This window comes from Anabrus simplex, chromosome 2, assembly GCF_040414725.1.
Source record: "Anabrus simplex isolate iqAnaSimp1 chromosome 2, ASM4041472v1, whole genome shotgun sequence".
NCBI lineage: Eukaryota > Metazoa > Arthropoda > Insecta > Orthoptera > Tettigoniidae > Anabrus > Anabrus simplex.
The window spans coordinates 79,990,903-80,015,515 of NC_090266.1; the positions used below are offsets into that span (position 1 = coordinate 79,990,903).

The following is a 24,613-nucleotide window of genomic DNA, read 5'->3' on the forward strand; positions in this document are numbered from 1 at the left end:
CCTGCCTTAATCCACTAAGATGAATACTGAGCAGTCATTGAAGACCTCCATTGGTGTCGCGTATCATTAGGGTGTCATCTGCGTATCTAATATGGTTTATTACGGCTCCTTTTACTTTCACACCTAGCTCAGTATCATGCAAGGCTTCTTTGAATATGATCGGCATAGAGATTGAATATTAACGGTGAAAATATGCAACCTTGCCGTACTCCTCTTTTCATACTTATCTCCCTAGTTCGTGTCGTTCAATCTTGGCTGTGGCTCTCTGGTTCCAGTAAAGATTTTGTATGATGCGGATATATTTTATGTTTAACCGTTTCTGCTCTAGAATCTCTTACCAGTTTTTCATGTTTGACTCTGTCGAATGCCTTCTCGTAGTCAATGATCCATACGTATAGATCTTTGCGTTGTTTCTCTCGTAATAATAAAGCCTGGTCCCGTGTTTCTTCCTTCCCCTTGTAAATCTCACATTTCCACTCTCAGCAATACACCATTTGGTGCGTTTCCCTGGGAGATACAGTTTCAAGTTAAATCTTGCCTTGAAATCTGTCATAGCTTCATCATCTGCGACTTCCCGGACAGGTGCGTACAACATTCCGAATTATTCGGTAAATTGCAGAACTGGTCTTGTTTTGTACAGAATGTAATAATGTTCATGTTGGCCTGTTTTCATGGCGACTCAGATGTAAATATTGCCCAAGTTTCCTAAAGGTTTCAGTGTCATTGTCTGCTTTAATGCCTGCGTTCGTGTCTTGCAAGGTAGTATCAACAGTGCCAGTTTTTCTTAGTAAATATTCGGTATGAATATTGGTCTGTTTTGCTATTAGCTCATACAATTCCCATTCAACAAATAATTCAAAAAATATTTTTCTGAACTCCCAGAAGGTAAATCGAGATTTGAACATAACGTTCATGTTACACCATATTTCGAAACATTGGGATGGTTACGCGTAAATGAACGAAGGAATTTTCACCTGACACTTGTTTACCAAGTGCTCTCGACGAAGACTCCTACTTAGCTAACTTCTAATTTTCGTTTCCTTTCCTCATTCCATGAAAATAGTACCCTTTCTGGCTCCCTGCTCGAAATTCCACTAAATCGAACGAATTCCTACAATAACTCCCTTTTAGTTACCGCATCGAGACTCTGGAATACTCTGTCAATGGAGATTCGGCACGGTACTTCCTCTCATGAATTCCAATCGCCCTGCCGAAAGTTTTTCCTGGGAACATATAACTGAGTTGTATCATCGTGTGTAAGTTGTGTGAATGGGTTTTCTTTTATCTATTATGCACTTCAGTCTTTATTATTATTATTATTATTATTATTATTATTATTATTATTATTATTATTATTATTATTATTATTATTATTATTTCCTCTGTATATTATTAGTATTGCCACACTAATTGCCGTACTGATTTGTAACCTAGTCTTAATCTGTCCGTAGTATTATTTCTTTGTAGAATTACTATATCTTACTTTTATGTTTACATTTTTAAATTTTATTGTTTAAAGTGGTTAAGTGTAAGAGAGGGCCGTGAATTATTCCACTTCACCAAAACGAATATCGCGACGTATGTTCTCTGTAACCCTGTCCTTTGGTCTTCGCGCAATATTTGTTCGTGATTCTTGGAATCATTATCACTACTACAGTCATCGGAATATAATTCTGAACCACTAACAGGAAGTTCACTATGCCCAATAACTCCGAACTTACCTCCAGTTTCGTATTCTTTCAAACCTTTCGACATTACTCCGCACCCCCTGTGGGTGACGGACGCAGATGAAGAATACACCCACGGTATCCCCTGCCTGTCGTAAGATGCGACTAAACCTGGCGAGTTGGCCGTGCGGTTAGAGGCGCGCGGCTGTGAGCTTGCATCTGGGAGATAGTGGGTTCGAATCCCACTGTCGGCAGCCCTGAAGATGGTTTTCCGTGTTTTCTCATATTCACACCAGGCAAATGCTGGGAGTGTATCTTAAGGCCACGGCCGCTTCCTTCCAACTCCTAGGCCTTTCCTATCCCATCGTCGCCATAAGACCTATCTGTGTCGGTGCGACGTAAAGCCATTCGCAAAAAAGAGGTGACTAAAAGGGGCCCCAAGGGCTTTCAACTTGGGAGCGTGGGTTGGCGAGCACGGGGCATTTAGCTGAGGCGTGGCATTGCTACCATTTGTACCAGGCTCCTCACTTTCATATATCCTGTCCGACCTCCCTTGGTCACCTCCTGTTCATTTCCGACCCTGCTGGTATTAGAGCTTTCGAGGTCTAGGGAGTCTTTCATTTTCACGCCCGTCGAGGCCCTTGCCTTTCTTCGTCCGTTACTGCATTTTTCGAAGTGACGGATCCCTTCTTTTTTCTTTTTTTCTCCCTCTCTCTATCCCCTGTGGATGGCGGACGCAGACGAAGGATACACCCACGGTGTTCCCTGCCTGTCGTAAGAGGTGACTGAAAGACGCGACCAAGGGGTGATTGAATTAGAACCATGAAACTACTTGTGATTAGCACCATCATGCGGGGAACACAATGGGCCGCCTTTACTTGCGAGTAGTACCACTATATTAGGCACACAATAGGTTTGTGATTAGTAGCAGCAGAGAGCGGTTCACTGTGGGTTTCCAGTACCTGTGGTTAGTACCACTATACGCGGAACATCACGGGCTTATGCTGCCTGTGATTAGTACCCACTATGTGAGGAACACCACGGGATAGTAAGAGTCCCTGTGATTAGTACACCTATGTGAAGTGCACCATGGGTGTGCGTTGCCTACGAATGACGCCATCATGTGAGAAACCCCATAGGCCTGTGCGTTGCATGTACGACGTACAATACTTGTGAGTAGTACCATAATGTTTGGAACACCGTGTATTTACGCTACCTTTGATTAGTACCGCAGCTTCAGAGATACCATGGTTGTAATTTACTAGCGATACACACCATTATGAGGGACCGTTGACCTGGATTTTGAACCCCTTTAGACAAGCATCATCGATTCAGGATTGTGCTTTGGAAGCAGTCACTTGGTCAGTAATGTAGTTTCTGGGAAGGTGGGGTATTGTGGGTCGGATCCACTGATTGTTTTAAATTCATATTCATCCATTCATTCTTCATCACGTTTTCATTCTGGTCAGTGGGTGAATTTCGGACTTCTAAATTGCCATTGGATTTCGTCTCATTTACCATTCGGGGCCGATTTCCTAGATGTTAGGCCCCTGTAAACAACAAGCATCATCATCATCATCATCACACCACTCCGAATTAAGAAGACGACATGGTGTGAACTCGACCACGGATAATCCGTAACTGGAAGACTATGTAAACAAAGTCGGCGTGTGAAATACGCAGGTGAAAGGTGCTGGCTCAGTCAAAGGAATGCAGCATGGTTTTACAAGACCCTTCAACACACTTATAATGACCGCATGTGTGACGAACGCCTGTAGAGCGATCACGGTAGGCGAGTCATAAAACTCGAGCCTGAAACAGGTTTCCGCCGGTTTTCCATTTTTATATCCGACACAGGGGCGTAACGTTAAGTCCTGCAGTTGGGCCCCCTCAGACTCTACGCAAAAGAAGTATATCTAGCCGAATGCCACTCTGCACGGAAATGATCAGAGCGGTTTTGTTGAATTAGTCGAAATAGTTGTTAGTTGTTTTACAATTTGTACGTAGAGGAATTGCCACGTGTTTGCACCCAGCAACAGTTTGTTGTACTGATGCAACGCATCACAGCTGTAAACAATGCTTGCCTTTGCCGTCTCTCGCAGCACCGCGACACGCCTCACAAAAGACCTGCACCAAATTATTGAAAAAATAATTACAACAATGAAAAGATTGATATAATAAATATCATATTTTAGTTAGAAAATGATACTTTGTGTAGTGCACCCAAGGTTGTATTTTGCATATATTTTGCTGAACATTTATTCGACAGCAATGTATAATTTCAATAAGAAGTTGGTGTAATAGGAATCAGTCAACTCGGTTTCGACTACCCTAATAATAGACTAGGCTTATCAGTTGTACGGTTTGATACTTTTCAAACTTTATTTGAACAGCTTTTAATGTAATTTTGTTCTTGCCGGGCTAAGTGGCCCCAGTTTGGCAGGTTCTATCCTGGCTCAATCCGACGGTATTTGAAGGTGCTCAAATACATCAGCTTCGTTTCGGTAGATTTACTGGCACCTTAAAGAACTTCCGCGGGACTAAATTCCGGCACCTCGACGTCTCCGAAAACCGTAAATTAGTTAATTGGACGTAAAGTCAATAACATTTTTGATTAATTAATACATTTTAATTAATTAATTTTGTTCTTCTTGGTTCTTTTTGTAATCGAATAAATTATTAATACCGATACGTCGGTATCGATTACACAGTATAGTTATTGAAAAATGAAACCAATTAAGGTTAAGTATGAACATCTAAGCGGTTCGTGGTTCGAAGCTCAGAAACTTAGCCGTTAAACCACGGAAGCAGTCAAATAAAATCCATTACAGGCTTGCATTATTTTTTAATAGTCTTGCGATAACGAGTAATCCCTCTGTTTATGTAACTTGACAATATATTGCATTACTCCCACCTGCTGTAATTAGATTTATATTAGTTATTCATGGGTTTTTACGTTTTATTGAAGGTAGATTAAAAACCAAAATCATCCTAACGCCAAATATGACAACAATAGTAACCGGCCATGGAAACATAGTATCGTATCTGCACAGGCTTAGGATTGTACGCAGTCCCGAGGACTGCAACAGAGGACCCCAAACAGTAGACCACTTAATATTCGAGTGTAGTGAAGTGAAAAGTGAGAGAGAAATGTTAATAAACATTGTTATTGTGGTAGGCAACTAGCCAGTGCAAAAGTCTGTCCTAATCAAAAAGTATTCAAAACCATTTGCAAAATTTGTGAAGCATTGAGAGTCACGAACAGTAGCCATCACCAAATACGTATTCATTGTTGTTTTACACAATTATGTAACATTAGTTAAGTGCATGTAGCGGAGCATGCAGAGAGTATATAATATAATAATGATGCAAAAGGGGGGCCCGTATCGCATTCGTTACGCCCCTGATCTTACCCCTTTCCTATCCCAACATTACTAGAAACCAGTCTTCGTTAGTGCAATGTTAAGTAGATAGCAAACAAAGAAGAATTAAATTCTAGAACTTGCAATCACAAAAGGATGTACGGAAAACCCTCTGACACCTTGATGTATAAGACTTCAAGCCACCCAAAATATCACTCAAATGTGTACAACAGAATTACGCACGCACACATTATACCGCTGTTGCGCTTCGAAATACCGTTTTGTGAGAATGATGATGGGAGAAATACTAACCCGCAGCACAAGTGTTGCAGAACGAAAAATCGTCGACACATTTCATGCAATACTGAACCTTAGATGACAGAACCTTTCTGGTCAGAGTTCTGGGCTGAAATATTTTCACACAGCGGTTTTTCCAGGTGCAACGACGATATATAAAAGACAACAGAGATCAACCATCATAGCAGTTACTAACAGCTGTAACCATATGCTCAGTGGTAGCCTGCTACTCAAGGAAAAAGAAAGATTACTAACATTACTTCATAACATGATCAGAAAATTACGGTACTCTTTGACATTCATAATAAGGGCAGAGGCCCTGACAAACTGCATCCCACCGAGCTCGATAGCTGCAGTCGCTTAAGTGCGGTCAGTATCCAGTATTCGGGAGATAGTAGGTTCGAGCCCCACTGCCGGCAGCCCTGAAAATGGTTTTCCGTGGTTTCCCATTTTCACACCAGGCAAATGCTGGGGCTGTACCTTAATGAAGGCCACGGCCGCTTCCTTCCCACTCCCCTTTCCTGTCCCATCGTCGCCATAAGACCTATCTGTGTCGGTGCGACGTAAAGCAACTAGCAGGAAAAAAAAAAGTGCACCCCAACAACAATATTTAGCTCACAGACAATTGACTAAGTTTTTCTAAACAAAATGCAATTAACACCGAGATGCTTACACCTATAATGTGCTCACGATAATTTAACTTCATATATTGAAGTTTTGAACTCTCTTTCAGTGTTTGTGAATTACAACATTTATACATTTTTATGAAGAATGTCGTAAATTAAAGTTAATCTTTCGAACTCAGGACTTCAAGCAGATGTGTTTATAATTTTAATGTTGACATTGTATAATATTTTTAACATTTAGTTAACGGGTATTTCCTGTTATAATGTGTTTTCTATAGTTTAAACAATGATATTACAATAGTTTTATGATTACATAATATTGTCACCATACACTATTATACTATGTATCCTAGATATAGTTAATTGATTACAGCTTAGGCTGTTGTTCTAATAATTTAACACATTATCACAACCTTGTTTCAACTGTTTCATAGGACTTGCTTAACAAGTTTTAAGTATATAAATATCAAATTCTAATACACATTTTAACAAATCAGGATCCTGATTTAATTCTTGAGGCGATACAAATGCTGAAGATGCCTGCAGAATGGTGAAACTTGTCCCATTCCAACTAATTTAAAAAGGATAAAATCCTAATTTTAAGACTTCAATGTATTGAATAGGTGGTTAATTAATAAACAATAATTTAACAAACTATCTGCAAACCATGAGCAAGGCAGGTCAGGTGCACCATTCTAGGCAATAGGATCTTAAGTACCCTAGCGGCTTTTGTTGTAAATAGCGTAGCATCAGTTACTAAAATTAAAACTTATTCTCGCTTAACTTAATGATTCCAAAATAGGTTCATGCCATTGTTGAATGATTTGCTATATCCAGAACTTCAGAATGAAGTAAGAAAGAAAAAATCTCTTGGTTAGCCAGTAGTGTACTGACTACTAGATTTGCAACGTATCTCCTGCAAATATGCACGATTTTGTCAGCAGAGACCCATTTGTTATTGGTGTCTACACTGCTTCTAATTTCTTGAAGTGCAACTTTGTAACGCGAAGGTTGATAGTTTCTCCTCGGGTGGTTTCATCTGGAATCGTATGCATTGTCTACTGGCCTGTAAATTGTCTGATGTGCTCATTGTTCATTTTGTTATGAGGAGTATTAGCCAATACCATATTTTCACACTGATCTTCTGAGAAAGTGACGGTGTGGAAGACGTGGAAGGTTTAACAGCACCAAACAATAGCAACAGTTCATTGCGCTGAGCAGTTAGCTGACTGATATTGTTCTTATGTTTGACCATGTCGTAGTGCTGTTGTACATGAAACCTTTTTCCTGCTGTTGCTTCAGTCTCCCATACTTGACAGTAAATTATTTTTCTTCTGGTAATATAATATTCTTCTCCAAACTCTTTCACGCAAGTTCAACTTTGTACTTTCCCTATACTTAATTTTTTTTTTTTTTTTTTTTGCAATTTGCTTTACGTCACACCGACACAGAGAGGTCTTACGGCAATGATGGTATAGGACAGGGCTAGGTGTGGGAAGGAAGTGGCCATGACCTTAATGTAGGAACAACCCCATCACTTGCCTGGTATGAAAATGGGAAACCACAGAAAACCATCTTCAGGGCTGCCGACAGTGTGGTTCGAACCCACTTTCTTCCAAATGCAAGCTCATATCTGCACGACGCAAAACTGCACGGCCACTTGCTCGGTACTTAAGTTTTAGCATGTTGATATTCACTAAGGCACTGAAAATATCACTGTGAAGGAAGTAACAGGGTCCACTACCTGAGCTGGCTAAGAGCAGCAATGGTAACAGTAGATAAGTAGGTAATGTATGTGTTTTATATATGGTATATATGACTTGGATAACAATAGTTAAGATGGTGTGTAATTTCCTTGTTTTTTAACAAGACAAATAGCCTACATCCTTGTATTTCAGGGTGACATCCCATAGTTGCACCAAAATACGAGCACAGTAAAAGGTTTCTTGTTGATATTATTCTCACACTCTGACACTGCTACAGCGTAACACTGACTAATATTTGAGGTAGGAATCCTGATGCTGCTCATGCACACAAATGTCATTTGTGCTTAATTTCAATTTATAACTAAAATTAAGACAAGAAATGACATTTCCTTAACACCTGAACCTTACTTCAGATGAAAAAGTAAAGGAGCAATAGAATATGAATACAAAGAATGATGGATACATTTCTCTCCTTTTTTTTGTCTAACATGTTCTGTTTTGTTGTGTTTGTTAGGTCATGGGAAAACACACAAAGATGCAGCAAGTGTTCGTGCTACACATCCTATACCTGCAGCCTGTGGTCTCTACTATTTTGAAGTAAAGATTGTAAGTAAAGGTCGTGATGGCTACATGGGTATTGGGCTGTCGGCACAAGGTGTTAACATGAACAGACTTCCAGGTAATTAAAGGCTAAATATTTTTTAAAAATATTTTAACAAGAATAATTCAAGTGCAAACTTATATTGCAAATTTCTTAGTATAACTCATTGTACCATTTAATTATTGAATTGTAGATCTTGAAGTTATTTTCATCATTTAAAAACAATGTTTGCTTTATTTTTAGGTTGGGATAAACATTCGTATGGGTATCATGGAGATGACGGTCATTCTTTCTGTTCCTCTGGTACGGGTCAGCCATATGGACCAACATTCACCACCGGTGATGTTATAGGCTGTGGAGTTAATCTCATTGATAATACATGCTTTTACACCAAGAATGGGCATAATCTAGGAATTGCATTCACCGATTTACCAGTAAGATATCATCATGTACTACATAGCCTTTAATTCCAGTTCAGTAATCATTTTCATGTATTCTTTATTGCATTATCAGTTTGGTAGTATATTTTAACACCTGAATCTTTGAAGTTTGGTTGTGCGCTTCATTGTTCGTTGTATAGGATCAGTTTTGACAAGCACACCGAGCAGTTGAGACACCACTAACTGGCAGTCGAGCCCGCTGTAGCTAAGCTAACTCCCATCTGTGGCCAGCTCCAGGTGGGAAAGAAAGGAAGAAACTGTTTCATTCAATGTATGGAACTCGTTTCTTACAGATGATTCTGGTTTGCTGTCCCTCAGCTTGTATATACCATTGTTAATGACCGGGGGCAAGTTGTCTTCAGTAATTGACATTTTGGTGAATATTTTATTTTACTGCTTCTTGGAGGTGGGATATGATCTATACTCTTTGTTTCAACTTGGGACAAACACAAACACCCAGTCCCCGAGCCAGAAGAATTAATCACATGCGATTAAAATCCCCGACCCAGCCAGGAATCGAACCCGGGCCCCTCCAAACCAAAGGTCTCCACCAACCTTTAGCTGTCACCTTTTCATATCCTTCAGCTCAATTTCCAACTCTTGCATTGAAATCACCCATTAGTACTACCCTATCCCTGCTGTTGAAACTATGATTCACTCAGTGCTTCATGAAACTTGTTAACTTCATCCTCATTTGCACCCGCACATGGTGAATACAGTGATACAGTTCTCTTCCTAATTCATCCAACTACCAAATATACCCCACATCATTCGCTCATTTATATGCCTAACATAAACCATGTTGCATGAAGTAGTATTCCCAATGAATAGTCCTACACCACACACTGGCTTTCCCTTTTTAATACCTGTCAGGAACACTGTATTATCTCCTGTCTCTTCCTCAGTATCTCCCTTTACCCGAATATCATTGACTCCTAACACATCCAGATGCATACTGTTTGCTAACTCAGCCAGTTGCTTGTATCTTTCTTTCTTTCTTTCTTTCTTTCTTTCTTCCATAAGACCCATTAATGTTCATAGTTTCCCATCAAATTCTATTTCGGTCACCAAGTTGTTGCCAAGGAGTCCCTCGCCTGTCAAATGGAAGTGGGACACAGTTACTCCCATAAGTCCGAGGCTTGCTTAAAATGTTCTGAGCTCGGTAAATTCTGTGAAGCAGGATTCTACCCTACTTACATGTAGTCCCAGTGAGGTTCTCTCTTCTAACAGGTTAGGGACCATGGTGAATTGTATAGTCCTAGCCACCTGAGCACAAAGAGGGTCATGATTTGGAATATGTCCGAGATGCCCACTCCTATTCCATAGTAACTGGTATCCCGACTCTCAGAATCACTTTCTAGGCTGTTCAGGCATTGCCCAGGAACTAGGACATGACTACAGTAATCCACACCATGAACCATTACTATATTGATTGCTAGTTATAATTAATAACAACACGTGGTATCAGGCATGGTACAGTTACAACAAATGATTTTCGTTTCACAACTACACAAATACAACAATAAGGGGAAATAGCTTGATCTCTCACTAGTTTGATTATTGGACCAAGAAGCACCATCCCAAAATTTTTGCTCACTTCTGTAAGCAGTTGAGACTTCCAAAATCCTTCTTCACTATCATTGCAATTTTTGCGCTAAAAGACTCGGTTTCCATTTTTAGAAACCATGCATATGGACCTAAAAAATTATCACTTGTTTATTTTATTTCTAAAACGAATAGGTTCGTGCCTAAGCAAAATTTGTGTGATTCTCTTGTCTTTGTGGCAGCCTCCAAATGCTTTGGGAAAAATTTAAAATAAAAAATAAAATAAAACACACTGCATTGTCAGACCACAACCTTTCGTTGCTGCAGCCTACCTGAGTGACCTCCCAACTTGCTTGCCAAAATTGACCCTGTATATACTATAATTAAAATTTTACTTGTATATGAATGAGTTCAGATGTTTCCCTTCTTTTGACCTTAACAGAATAAAATGGTCATATTAAATGATGATACTGATATATAAGGAAAATTGAGAAGTTTCCACCTTATCAATACATTAATTTATTTACTCTAAAGTGGTAAAATCATTCAATACCGGTTTCGATCCCTATGGGATCATCCTCAGTTGACACACGATGAAATATCTACAAAAACATCACATGTAAAAGATTGTATCTGGTAAGACTAGTTCAATTAAATTAAATATGAAAGTTGTTAGGTTGTTAGTGAGAAAGTATTTGTATGTGTGTGGCACGTGACCACACTGTGTTTAAGCTAATATACATTGAGGAGATCTTACATTTGTTCTCAATCATTGTTTAGGATGTTACATTCAGTATAGTTGTTTCATATTGATTAAAACATTAAAAATTGCTTGTAAAAGAATGTGTCTATCTTTGGTTTGAATAGCACTAATTGGTTTGAACCTTAACGTCATATGACACCTATATTACAGAACATAAAGTAAAATTTTTTATATACACACACACTGTTAATTGTGAGTCTATTATGAAGTCCTAAAAATATTTTATTGCTTCAGGTATCTCACTTCATTGTATCTGTTTTTATAAAATGTCAGTAGTACTGTTTACACTTTTTAGATGTTTGAGGTATTTCACTTTTATATAGTAAGTCCAATTGGAAAGAAACATGAAAAAGCTTGTTAAAATGATACCTTTTTGACTAGAAACACTTGTTTATGGTACCTTATATGTCCATTTTTTGTGCGTTATGTCTACATTTGTTGATACCAGTACAATAAAATTATTGTTATCTATGATATATGTATAAAATATGATCTGACATGACAGGCTGTTAAAATATATAAAATATTGATCTAATAGGATAGGACCAAATTTCTTATTGGTATTGTTGTATTTTGCCACTTGCGCTAGTGGTATCTGCTTACAGATACATACATCCTACAATATATGAAAGCCTCCACGCTATCATCACAATAAAGTACAACTCAAATCTCCATCAAGTTGCACGACACTCAATCGAATCAAACTTATAACCGTCACCATTCAACCCAGTAACAACATACGCAGCTTTTGTCTACGACATTCATAGATCAAGACAACTTCATTACGAGTAGCAATTTATAAATTATAACGGATGAAAAACGACATAAGCTCTAACCTCAATATTATATATCATGTATTTTACTAGCGCAAGTGGTAAAATACAACAATACCAATAAGAAATTTGGTCCTATCCTATTAGATTAATATTTTATATATTTTAATGGCCTGTCATGTCAGATCATATTTTATACATATATCATAGATAACAATAATTTTATTGTACTGGTATCAACAAATGTAGACGTAACGCACAAAAAATGGACATATAAGGTACCATAAACAAGTGTTTCTAGTCAAAAAGGTATCATTTTAACAAGCTTTTTCATGTTTCTTTCCAATTGGACTTACTATATAAAAGTGAAATACCTCAAACATCTGAAAAGTGTAAACAGTCCTACTGACATTTTATAAAAACAGATACAATGAAGTGAGATACCTCAAGCAATAAAATATTTTTAGGACTTCATAATAGACTCACAATTAATAGTGTGTGTATATAAAAAAATTTAATTTATGTTCTGTAATATAGGTTTCATATGACGTTAAGGTTCAAACCAATTAGTGCTATTCAAACCAAAGATAGACACATTCTTTTACAAGTAATTTTTAATGTTTTAATCAATATGAAACAACTATACTGAAGTAACATCCTAAACAATGATTGAGAACAAATGTAAGATCTCCTCAATGTATATTAGCTTAGACACAGTGTGGTCACGTGCCACACACACATACAAATACTTTCTCACTAACAACCTAACAACTTTCATATTTAATTTAATTGAACTAGTCTTACCAGATACAATCTTTTACATGTGATGTTTTTGTAGATATTTCATCGTGTGTCAACTGAGGATGATCCCATAGGAATCGAAACAGGTATTGAATGATTTTACCACTTTAGAGTAAATAAATTAATGTATTGATAAGGTGGAAACTTCTCAGTTTTCCTTATATTGTAATACCAATCAATACGGAAATGAAGATAATAGATTATGATACTCACTGATGTCGCACTAACACAGGTATGTCTTATGGTGATGATGGGATAGGGCAAGGCTCAGGTTAGGAAGGAAGCAACCATGGCCTTCGTTAAGATACAGCCGCAGCATTTAGCTGGGGAGAAAATGGGAAGCCTTGGAAAACCATCTTCAGCGCTGCTGAATGCAGACTAACAATTACATGACCTAAATCAGCTAGCCAACTTGCTAGGTATGTGTACCTTATATGGACAAAAAGTGGGATAAGAAAGAAGAAAATTATTGTAAAAAATATGAGGTTTGGGGCATAAGCCATGGCAGTCATTTTTTCCCTCACATCTGCACGTTGTTGCCATACCATGGTCATATGTCCAGGAAATTATGGCACTCTCAGTACATGGACACAGCACAGAATGACGGTGCATTGGACAGGAACCATGTACAGGGTGATGGGACTGCAATAATGAGTCGGGCTACGTGCAGAATGGATGTTCGGAGCGAGTTGGCCGATCGGTTAGGGACGCACAGCTGTGAGTTTGCATTCAGGAGGTAAGTGGTTCAAGTCCCACTGTCGGCAGCCCTTAAAATGGTTTTCTGCGATTTCCCATTTTTCACACCAGGCACACCTCAACTAAGGCATGGACGCGTCCTTCCCACTCCTAGCGCTTTCTTATCCCATCATTGCCAAAACACCTATCTGTGTTGGTGTGATGTAAAGCAGCTTGTAGAGAATGGATGCGAGGAATTAATTTTGGGCCCGGGCGTGTGAACCAGAGCTCAGATGCCAGTCAGCAGAATGCAGCATGCAGGATCATGACAAAGACAGAAGTTTCAGCAAAACCTTTCTCCTGTGAAGCTGACTGTCATTGTGGCTAATGACATCAGAGGCATGATTGCGAGTCACTTCCTTCCATGTGGCACAACGGTGACAGTAACGTACTACAGAATCGTCTTGCAGAAACAGTTACGTTGTGTCATTAGGGACAAATGCAAGGATCTTCTCAACAGTGTCATCAGTCTCCATGACAACACCAGACCGCATGCAGCAGAAGCTGTATGGAAGTAAACTTCAGCATTGTGAGTGGAAAGTATTGGAACACCCGCCATTCTCACTGGACCAGTCTCCATGTGATGATGACCTCATCCACAAAGTGCGCGGGACACAATTTAGAATATGATAAGGCATTGCCAACGCTGTGTAATATGAGGTACCAAAATTTACACACGGTGAGGCAACTGGTGTACGGTGTCTCCAGCGTCATTGACAACACAGTGTGGACAATCTAGGGGACTACTTAAATGTTATATCGTAAAAGTTACTGTACTCTCTGAGAATAAACATTATGTAGCACTAGGATTTCATGGGTGTCAGTTTCCTCACTTTACATCCTACACCATAGCACCTTACGCTCCCCATACCCATCTGTATATTTCCACTTAACTCGTTGCTATGCCCCAACCCTTCATATTAACTGTGGCCTCCGTTAGAGGTTGTGCCATCACTTGCCGGCAACACAAATCGTGAAGTCATATAATATTATTTAGAGGTTAGGTGACAAAACAAAAGTTGAAAACATTTGTCTTACGGGCCCATGAACATGACCACGATGATTACCATTTAAGCATGCTCTTTCTCAGTATAAGAAAAGTGTACCATATTCAACTTTCTGTAAGTCAGCACCGTATAAATACTGCACTTCAGAGGGGTCCAGAAAAATGTATGCACTCTTTGATAGTCAATATTAATGGATGACATACCATTACAATTATTGCACAGGGGGAGGGTTATTTTGTGTTTTCAAAGTGACCCACATTAGCGGTGAAACAACATCGATGCCGCTGAACTACTGAGGGCACTATGGCTGTCCGGGTTGCCGGTGTGATAGCTGCACAGGACTCCTCGACGGTTTCTCGTAGCTTGTTCAGTGTAGCTGGCTTCTGTCAATTCACTTCTTTTTTCAAGGTCCTCCATGGGTAGAAGACAAGGGGTGTGAGATCTGGAGACCGTGGTGGGTACTCAGCAGCTTCTCTTCGACCTATCCATCGTCCAGGTAGATTTTCATCCATGCAGGCTCTGACATGTCCGTGGTAGTGAGACAGAGCGCCATCTTGTTGCAGGTAAAATACTTCATTTCCAAACACCTCTTGGATGGCCTGTAAAATTGAATGACGATACACCTCACCAGTTATGGTACCTTCAAAGAAGAATGGGCCAGTCGAACCGCGCGATGATAGACCACAGCACACATTAACACAGGGTGATTAACATGTTCGTCCACATGAAGGTGAGCATTTTCAGGAGCCCAGTACATGCAGTTGTGGCGGTTTACAGTACCGTTCAGTTTGAATTGCGCCTCGTCAGACCAGATAACCATCCCTGCAAACCGTTCATCCTCGTGAAGCATGCCTTCGAGCCACTCGCAGTACTTCATTCTTCGATCTGGGTCGTCCTCGTACATAGCGTGCAGCGATCTTGGAATGTACACTTTCCACTTTATAGCCTTCAGAATTCGTCGTACAGTTGATCGGCTTACCCCGCTTTCACGTGCACTCTGATACACAGATTTTTGAGGTCTAATAAAATGTTGCAACACAGCAGCGCTGGAAGCTGAACTTGTTGATGTTTTTGGTCGGCCAGACCTTTCCTTATGCACTTCCTGAACAATACTGTCGGCTTCAAATTTATCCCGAATACGATAAATTGTTGTATGTGTTGATGGCTGAGTTCTGTACATATGCCATTGCCGTTGTACCTCCACCATGTTTTCGTACTTCCAGTACCACTTCAATACGGCCTTGCATTGCTCAAACAATCATCTTATTTCATTCATTGCTGCACTGTCATCTGCTGGAAAAATGCGCAAAGATTGTCGCGCCATTCACATGACATTCATCATCTGTTGAGAAAACAATGGACTGGGCTACTGTGCAAGAATTGCAACGATATGTAATTTTGTTCCAAAGATATTAACTATCCAGGAGTGTCTACATTTTTCTGGATCTTTCTGTATACAAAATGTGTTCCATTCACACCTGTCAGATTAGTTCTAAACAATCAAAGCTTACTGTCTGAATGATTTAAAAAATTATGGGATTACTCCTGAAATCCTTCATTATAACATTGATATACACAAAAAAAATTAAATTTACTTACCGTGGGTAAGCACACCTTGCACCACGAAGCCATAGTACTTGTGTGTGCAACCTGTAGGAAGAAGGAAAATGCAATTAGGGTAATAGGTAACAATGAACTGTATCACAATATAGCGTAATTCTACGCCCTGTACTACCTACATAGGCAACATATGAATCCTCTAGTACAAATGGAATATGACCTGAATCATACACAGAATCTATTGATCCAAAGTTTAGTTATGTAGGAAACTTAAATACATTCATAAAACAATCACGGTTGCATATGAAACATAAAATACCAGTTGAACCCATATTATGATCGTGTAAGAATTAGTGGTTAGGTAAAAGTCTGACCTCCAAACCACGAACTAGCCGAGTAGGAATTAGTGAGCACTTCGTTGTAGGGAATCAGGGTCACTGAGGGCTAAATCCGTTAACAGGCAGTCCTCTTCCTAAAAAAGTTGTTTATATCAGAAACAATTGATCATTGTGTCAAAGTATGAAAACAGAAGTCGGTAGTGGAATAAGGATACATGAACACCAGTTTGCATAAAGAAAACGTGTAATGGAAAGTGTTAACCTTTGTTTATACAGCCTGAGCTCACTGTGCAAGGATCTTCTGGCATCTTGTACCTTGAGGGTCACTGAGAGTGACTGAAATTTTACGACCGGGCGAGACGGCCGTGCAGTTAGGGGCGCACAGCTGGGCAACTTGCAACCGGGAGATAGTAGGTTCTAACCCCACTGTCGGCAGCCCTGAAGATGGTTTTGCGTGGTTTCCCATTTTCACACCAGGCATATGCCGGGGCTGTACCTCAATTAAGGCCACGGCCACTTCCTTCCCATTCCTAGGCCTTTCCCATCCCATCGTCGCCATAAGACCTATCTGTGTCGGTGCAATGTAAAACAAATAGCAAAAAAGAAAGCTTATGATTCTGTGCATAGTTGATGATCTAGTTGTACCCCCTCCCCTGTTAAAAATATAATACCACCATCACTACCATGTGTCAAAGGTTCCTATCCCAAAAAGTCAAGATGTATAAGATAAGGTGATCTAGTCACCCAAGAAAGAAGGCTTCTAGTATCTAACCATTTGCAAATCTGCGTATCATGTAGAATTGGTTTTGATCCCCTGAGATATGCAGAGGAGCTTGAAGACACATTGTTAACTGCTCCTTAATGGTGTGTGTCACTAGTAAATGTGGAAGTTTACTTCGAAGAAATTTATGGTAGTTCGACTCTGTTAGATGGTCATCAGTTGTGTTATCCACATAGGTGATAAGCTCAGATTTCAGGTTTACTACTCACCGTACTGGAAAAATTCTACTTGTCTTTTTAACTACAGATTCACAGTTTTAGCATTGTTCATTAAAAACAAGCTACCCTGGTTTTCAAAATCTCAACCAGGGAGTTCCCTGTTAAGTATAGATCACATGCAATATTTGCATAACAAGTAGTTAATATTGTCCAGTTATGCTTTCACCAGGATACAAGGGCATCAGGAGAGGCTAAAGGTCCTTCTGGAAATCAGAAAACACTATTGAAACACAGTTCATCCTTTGGAGTGGGCTGTGATGTAGTGCAAGTCGTTTTTTTTTTGTATAATAGATGACTTACGTTACCTGTGTACTAGATGATTTGGAACTATATGAAGCGATGGGTTAATTACAGAATCGGACAGCGTTACTGTTCCCAAAACAGCAGCAGGCAAAATTCTTAAATTTTGGGAAGAATTGTGTAACAAACTGAAGTGGTCTGAATTTGACTCTATTGAAAGTGTTGCAAAATGTGACGTGTGGTTTGTTTCCTTCCATTTCAGATGGCAATTTGAAGGTTGTGAAGGATTTTAGCAGTGTGTTCAAACTAGAAACCTCCATTATAACATTTCAACATCAAAAGTGTGTTACTGCAAGCATGGCAGGAAATTTGCCAGAATCAACTCCTGTTGCAGTGAAGAAAATGAATGAACAGGTGTTAGAACACTTCAAGAGATATATCACTCAACCCAGAGAATAACAAGAAAAGTAAAAAAAATTGAAGTACTCAGGGAAAGCATATTTTGTTTTTAAACAATACAAAATCACTACTTCACAGATTGTTGTCAAACCATTCTGCATAATATGAAACACCTTTTTAAGTAATGGTTTTGGTTGGATTTTGTTTAATTCAAAAAGGAATGAAGTATCTGCTTTGGATTGTGAATGAAAGACATGTGTCCTATATTGACCAGGCATTAATTTCTTAAGTGGACCAGTAAAAACTAAAGTGCTTAAGTCACATTTGTGTATTGTTAGCTAGTAAGATTTAATAGTTCTCTAACAGGGACAGCTGAGTAAATTCACTGCCAATAATTCATTTACTAGATGATAATGTCCATGTCCACAGTAACAACAGAAAGTATATTATACATATGACAGACTGACTTATCTGGTTGAAGCCACTTTCATTAATAACTAGCTGATGTACCCGTGCTTCGCTACGGGATTCTCAGAAAGAGTGACTTGGTGGTTTTCCTAACTGAATTCAACATAGGTCATTACAAAAACGTCAGTAGGAATGTAGCGATTGAAAGCAATGTTATCATACAAAATACTTGATCAAATGAAAAACCGCACAATTTCAACGAACAGTACTACGGTGCCGATGTAACAGTCCAAAGTTCCAGAGCTGGAATAACCAGGTCGCAGACTGCCGTGAACACTCCTATTTCATTATTCCGTTAAATATGCACACTACTCATTCCAATCAGTGCCTCAGAGTAGGGATTGAATAGCTCGCATGCTATGAAGAATCAGTGTGTTACGTACCAGTAATATCAGAAAATGTATGAACCAGAGGAATGGCATGATAAAGAAAAAGTTATCTAACTCCCCAGCTACTTCCCGCCAATATACAGGCAGGCTGTTACACTCAGTACAACCAGGCGAGTTGGCCGTGTGGTTAGAGGCGCGCAGCTGTGAGCTTGCATCCGGGAGATAGTGGATTCGAGCCCTGAAGATGGTATTCCGTGGTTTCCCATTTTCACACCAGACTGCACCTTAATTAAAGCTTAGGCCGCTTCCTTCACACCCCTACTCCTTTCCTATCCCATCGTCTCCGTAAGACCTACTTGTATCGGTGCGATGTAAAGCAAATTTTTAAAAAAACCTTGGTACGCAGCAGTAATCCTATCTATCGGGGATGAGTGGAAATAGAAGACAAAATCACATCACGACAAACACTGGTCAATGTAATGTTATTGTTGATAAAGTTTGAGCTTTCTATATTGCAGGCCTTCACATTAGTTTTCTTTCGACTCTGTGATATTAGGGTGTCTTACAAAATTATTTATATCGTAGACTGTAGTTCCTTATTCTCAGACTTTATATACTTATTTTCACTAAATTCTGTTTACCCATTTTCTCGTGACTCAGCGCTGATATGGACTTAGTAACAAAAATCCAAATTCATGAATATATCTGTGATTATATGCGGTATGGTATCAATGTATGACATAAATGATCAGAAATTTAATTTGTTACGTAACTACTACTGACTTACGACATAACTAAAGTTATGTTAGTTATGTAGTATTTATCGATACGACCACTAATAACATAAATAACTTATTTGAGGATTACATTTCAGGTCTTCCCCTAAACTACCATTTCACTCAGCGTAAGTATAAAATAATTTATAGCCTAGATTGTAGTGGTTCATCACCCGACTTTACATACCGATTTTCATGAAATTCTCTTTAGCCGTTTTCTCGTGATGCGTGTACATACATACATACATACATACATACAGACAGACAGACAGAAATTACGGAAAAGTAAAAAATGCATTTCCTTGTTACTGTGGACATGACAGAAACAGAAATACCATTCTTTTCAAATTCTGAGCAATGTACAGACAAAACTCTTGTTTTATATGTAGATTATATTTCAGGCCTTCCCCTAAACTACCATTTTTCTCAGCGTGAATACAATTATGTATAGCCCATATTGTAGCGACTTATTCCCCATCTTTGTCTACCGATTTCCATTAAGACAAGACCCCTAATAATATAAATATTTGAAAATTAAATTTTAGGCATTTCCCTAAACTGCCATTTCACTCAGTGTGAATACAATTATTTATGGCCTAGATTATATCGACTTATTATCCCGACTTTGCATACCGATTTCCATTAAGACACGACCACTAATAACATAAATATTTGAGAATTAAATTTCAGGCCTTCCCCTAAACTACCATTTCACTCAGCTTGAGTAAAATAATTTATAGCCTAGATTGTAGTGGTTCATCAACCGACTTTACATTTCGATTTTCTTTAAATTCTCTTCAGCCGTTTTCTCGTGATGCGTGTACATACATACAGATAGACAGACAGAAATTACGGAAAAGTAAAAAATGAATTTCCTTTTTACTGTGGACATGACCGATACAGAAATACCATTCTTTTCAAATTCTGAACAATGTACAGACAAAACTCTTATTTTATATATATAGATATGTAGAATATTAACTAGATAACTCAACTTATCTAGTTCTTACCGGTGACTGTTTCGTTTTCTTGAATAATCTGTAAGTAAAATTTGGCTATTTCTTCAATATAGCATGATTACTTATCTTGTTAGTGTCAAAGGATAGAGAGCATTGACTTCAGTAAGTTGCTGCAAAAATTAAAGAAAAACAATAAATAAATGGATTTATGTGGTTCTTCCCTGGGATGAGTGACCTATAGCAGGTGGTTCACCCGCCCCTTGAGATTTAGTTTTATGTAATCCACCGTGTTTACTACAATTCTGAAATACTTCGGTCCCTCTTCCTAAACTGTGGTAATATAACGAAATGTGTGGTTACGGGCTAAAAACCAGCAGGAATCGTGAGCGCCATATTAGTTCATTCTGAGTACTCCAAATTAACCCATAAAACTAGCACAAATAAGAATACTATGTACCTTACAACAGGAGGTGCACACACAGACCAGGAACACTTGGCAGGGATGGTGTGGTGGAAGTTGTCCTGTGGACGGTGCTCGAAGGTTTTGAATCCCACACAAGTTGATGTTTTGTTTTTTTACGGTCAGTGACTGGGATGTCGCAAGGTTGCATACTTAATAGTTTCTACAGACTGATTTATTTATGTGACCCTGAAAAGGGCCATTGGTGTGACGGCATATGGTATGGAGCTGGGTTGTAAGAGGCTAGGAAACAAATGACACGATTTCAGTTACGTACGACTTTTAACACAGCACCTTTTCAAACTGATGATGTCCGTGGTCGATATAGAGCTTTGTGCAATATTGTAAGGACCGTCTGGCACGTTGCAACATCTCCGGCGTAATGGATCAGCATGCCTTGGTGATGAGCTCTCTAAGGTGACGACTGGGTGCGGTGGAGCTCCACGATGTTCGAACCATATCCTGCAGCAGTCGAGGAGAGGCACACGTTCCAGGAACGGTGCTAGGTCAGAAACCGCAGATAGCATTTTCTCGTCAGAGGTTCTTCAAAGAAATGGGGACCAATGAAGTGATCACTCACGATGCCGCACTATACGTTTACTTTCCACTGTACCTGAAAAACTGCCTGTCATACGCAATGGGGTATGTAATGCATGTTATGTTAATTACTGATTCCATTGTTATGGAACAACACTTTATCCATAAATAAGATGGTCGTTCAAAAAGGTAGGATCAGTGTCCACATGCTGTAGAGTCTGTGGACAGAACACCATTCGAAATCATGACCATGGAGCTCATGGTGTAAGTGTAGATGGTATGGGTGAAACCAATGGGTATGCAATATCCGCATAAGAGATGCCCGGCTGATTGTCTCCTGTGCAATGGCCAGTGTGATAGTTTGTGGGTTATGTGGGATAGTGTCCAACACAACCTCTTCATTGTGAGCAGATGTCACAGGATCTTCACTAAATAGGTTCTTTAAAATAGTGGGGGGGGGGGGGGTGATTTTGTTGTAAAAGAATGTACAGGGTTGTTATAAATGATTGAAGTGGTTTCACAAATTTGCTGTTGCTGTATTATGTGATATTATTATCAAAAAACTTTGCAGGCATAGAAAAACTGAAAACGTTTTGACATATTACAACTTCTCCATATGTGCACCCGCACTGATTCTGCAGATATCAAATCTGTAATCATGTTCTTCCACACTTGACACTCGGTGCTGCATGTCTCTATCAATCTATTCAAAAGCACCCTTGATGCGAGCACGCAGTTCTGGTAAGTTTTTTGGTAGAGGAGGCGTAAGCACTGAATCTTTTACATACCCCCCCCCACACAAAAATATCGTATGGCGTTAGGTCGGGAGAGCGTGGAGGACATGACGGGAATTGCTGATCATCATCCCCCCCCCCCAAAACCGATACATCAGTTTTTCAATCTCCTGTTTGGGAATTCACAAACACCGTGATAAAAATGAGGTGGAGCACCATCCTGTTGGTAGATGAAGTCCACACTGTCGGTCTCCAGTTGTGGCATTAGCCAATTTTCCATCATGTCCAGGTACACGTCTCCTACAACGACCCTTTTGCAGAAGGAAAGGGGGTCATAAACTTTAAACCATTAGACTGCACAGAATACAATGACTTCAGCTGAGCATCGAGTGTGCTGTGCAATAGTGTGGGGATTCTCTTTCCCCCAGACTTGCACATTGTGCCTATTCACTGATCCATTCACAAAACCCATCCTCTTTCATAAACTGTTGCAACTGTGACGAAAATTCAAAGTGTCTGACATTGTCCATGCGTGTCAGGGCTTGTAGCAATTGGAAGTGGTACGGCTTCTGCTTCGATCGTTTCTGCAAGATCTTCCAAGTGGTCTATTGCAGAATGTTCAGCTCTCTGCATACTCTGTTCGTCGACTTCTGTGGGCTACGTGTAAAAGTCACCTGCATGCGTTCAACCGTTCCGTAAGTCACCGTAAGTCACCCATTGATTTGCCCTTGCAGAGGTATCCTGAACCTGTAATCTGCGCATACCATTGCCGAATGGAGTTGGCAGTTGTGTATCTCTGTCGAACTTCGTTCTGAAGTGTCGTTGCACTGTTACAACAGACTGATGTGAATGAAACTCAAGCATAACATAAGCTTTCTCGACGCCTGTCGCCATCAGTCACTACTGATCTGGATTTAGGGCAGTCGCCCAGGTGGAAGATTCCCTATCTGTTGTTTTCCTAGCCTTTTCTTAAATTATTGCGAAGAATTTGGAAATGTATTGAACATCTCCCTTGGTAAGTTATTCCAATCCCTAACTCCCCTTCCTATAAACGAATATTTGCCCCAATTTGTCCTCTGGAATTCCAACTTTATATTCATATTGTGATCTTTCCTACTTTTAAAGACACCACTCAGACTTATTCGTCTACTAATGTCATTCCACGCCATCTCTCCTGTAAACGAATATTCCATGTTTCATCTCCAGTGATGATCCGTTTCAGAAACGTTTCACCTTCTTTAGATTGACGGTCCAGTAGGTGCTGATAGATTCTTACACGATTGCGCTTCTGCTCTCAATCAATCACTACTGATCTGCATCTGCCACCTTGACCAACTGCTCACTGCTGTAGTCTCATGGTAGAAATCTGAAGCGCGGCTACTACAAAACAAACTTTTCGAGTTTTTCTACATGACTGGTTTTTGTGACAGTATGTCAAAAGAATATAGCTACAGTGAATTTATGAAATCGCTTCAGTCACTTACTATAAACCCATCATATTCAGGTACTCTCCTGTAACGGTCCTTTTGCAGAACAAGAAGGGACAGCAAAAATATCCAAGACTTATTTCAGCGCCCGCCTACGCTAATGACAAGAAACTAGTGGTTCCATGTTCCAGAAGAAGTGCATATTCCACACCAGCAAAAATACAAATTAGTTTCTCCGCACGAACAGTGTAAATGTAAAAGAACTTGTACACATTCACCACAATACTTTCAATGTCATAAGGAAGACAATCCACGGTGGTCTGTGAACAGTTGTATAAGATATGTGCACTGCAACCAGTGCCAGTTAGTTCCTTTCCCAGCTGAGACTGAAGCTTGTGCCATGCATTACTTTTCCCACGCCTGTTTATGCCATCTATGTTTGTGTTAGTATTGTCAGCACAAATTCGTAGAACCTTATCCTACAAACCATAAATTTTAATTACCTTTTTTAACAGTTAATATTGTAGTTTATAGGTCTCGCCTGACAGTCAAGCGAATCAAATTATTTATATGTTAATGCCAATACTGGGGAGAAAATATTGCACCGACATAGAAAGCAGCGTCACAGACTTCTTGTGGATATGTCGATACCTATCGTAACACTAGAACAGGTTTTTAAATGTTGCTCCACGTCCTCCAGCAAAAACAGCACTAACACATTATACATAGTAGTTTCACTCTTAGTAAGCGCTGCAGGATACTTTGGTTCATAAAGTTGATGTATTAATATTGACGTAGTCATTTGAAGAAAAGCTATGCCCGTGTTTCACGGAGTAATATTCAAACACGCCTTACTAGTGTAAACTTTGTCATCTTGCTGTAAAAAAAATAAAATAAAAAAAAAATAATAATAATTTTAAAAAAAACACTGGCGGAGCTAAAGATCGACGTTTCAACGTCTTTGTGTTTTCAGGAGAGGGTGTGTTTGTTAATCACTTCTTTTGCGACGCGACACTGGAAAACCTGCCCTACACGTATTACGCACCAACACGAGATTTGTCTTT

The 24,613-nt window shown here is 39.4% G+C and overlaps 1 protein-coding gene across 2 annotated transcripts in view; it reads left to right on the plus strand.

Moving 5' to 3' along the window:
• The window catches only part of RanBPM (Ran-binding protein M), a 250,198-nt gene that overhangs the window by 117,161 nt on the left and 108,424 nt on the right, over positions 1-24,613 (plus strand). For both annotated transcript variants that reach the window (XM_067140189.2, XM_067140190.2), the window contains 2 exons: positions 8,173-8,337; positions 8,503-8,693. In XM_067140189.2, the coding sequence (XP_066996290.1) occupies positions 8,173-8,337; positions 8,503-8,693 (356 nt within the window). The remainder of the gene's footprint in view (positions 1-8,172; positions 8,338-8,502; positions 8,694-24,613) is intronic.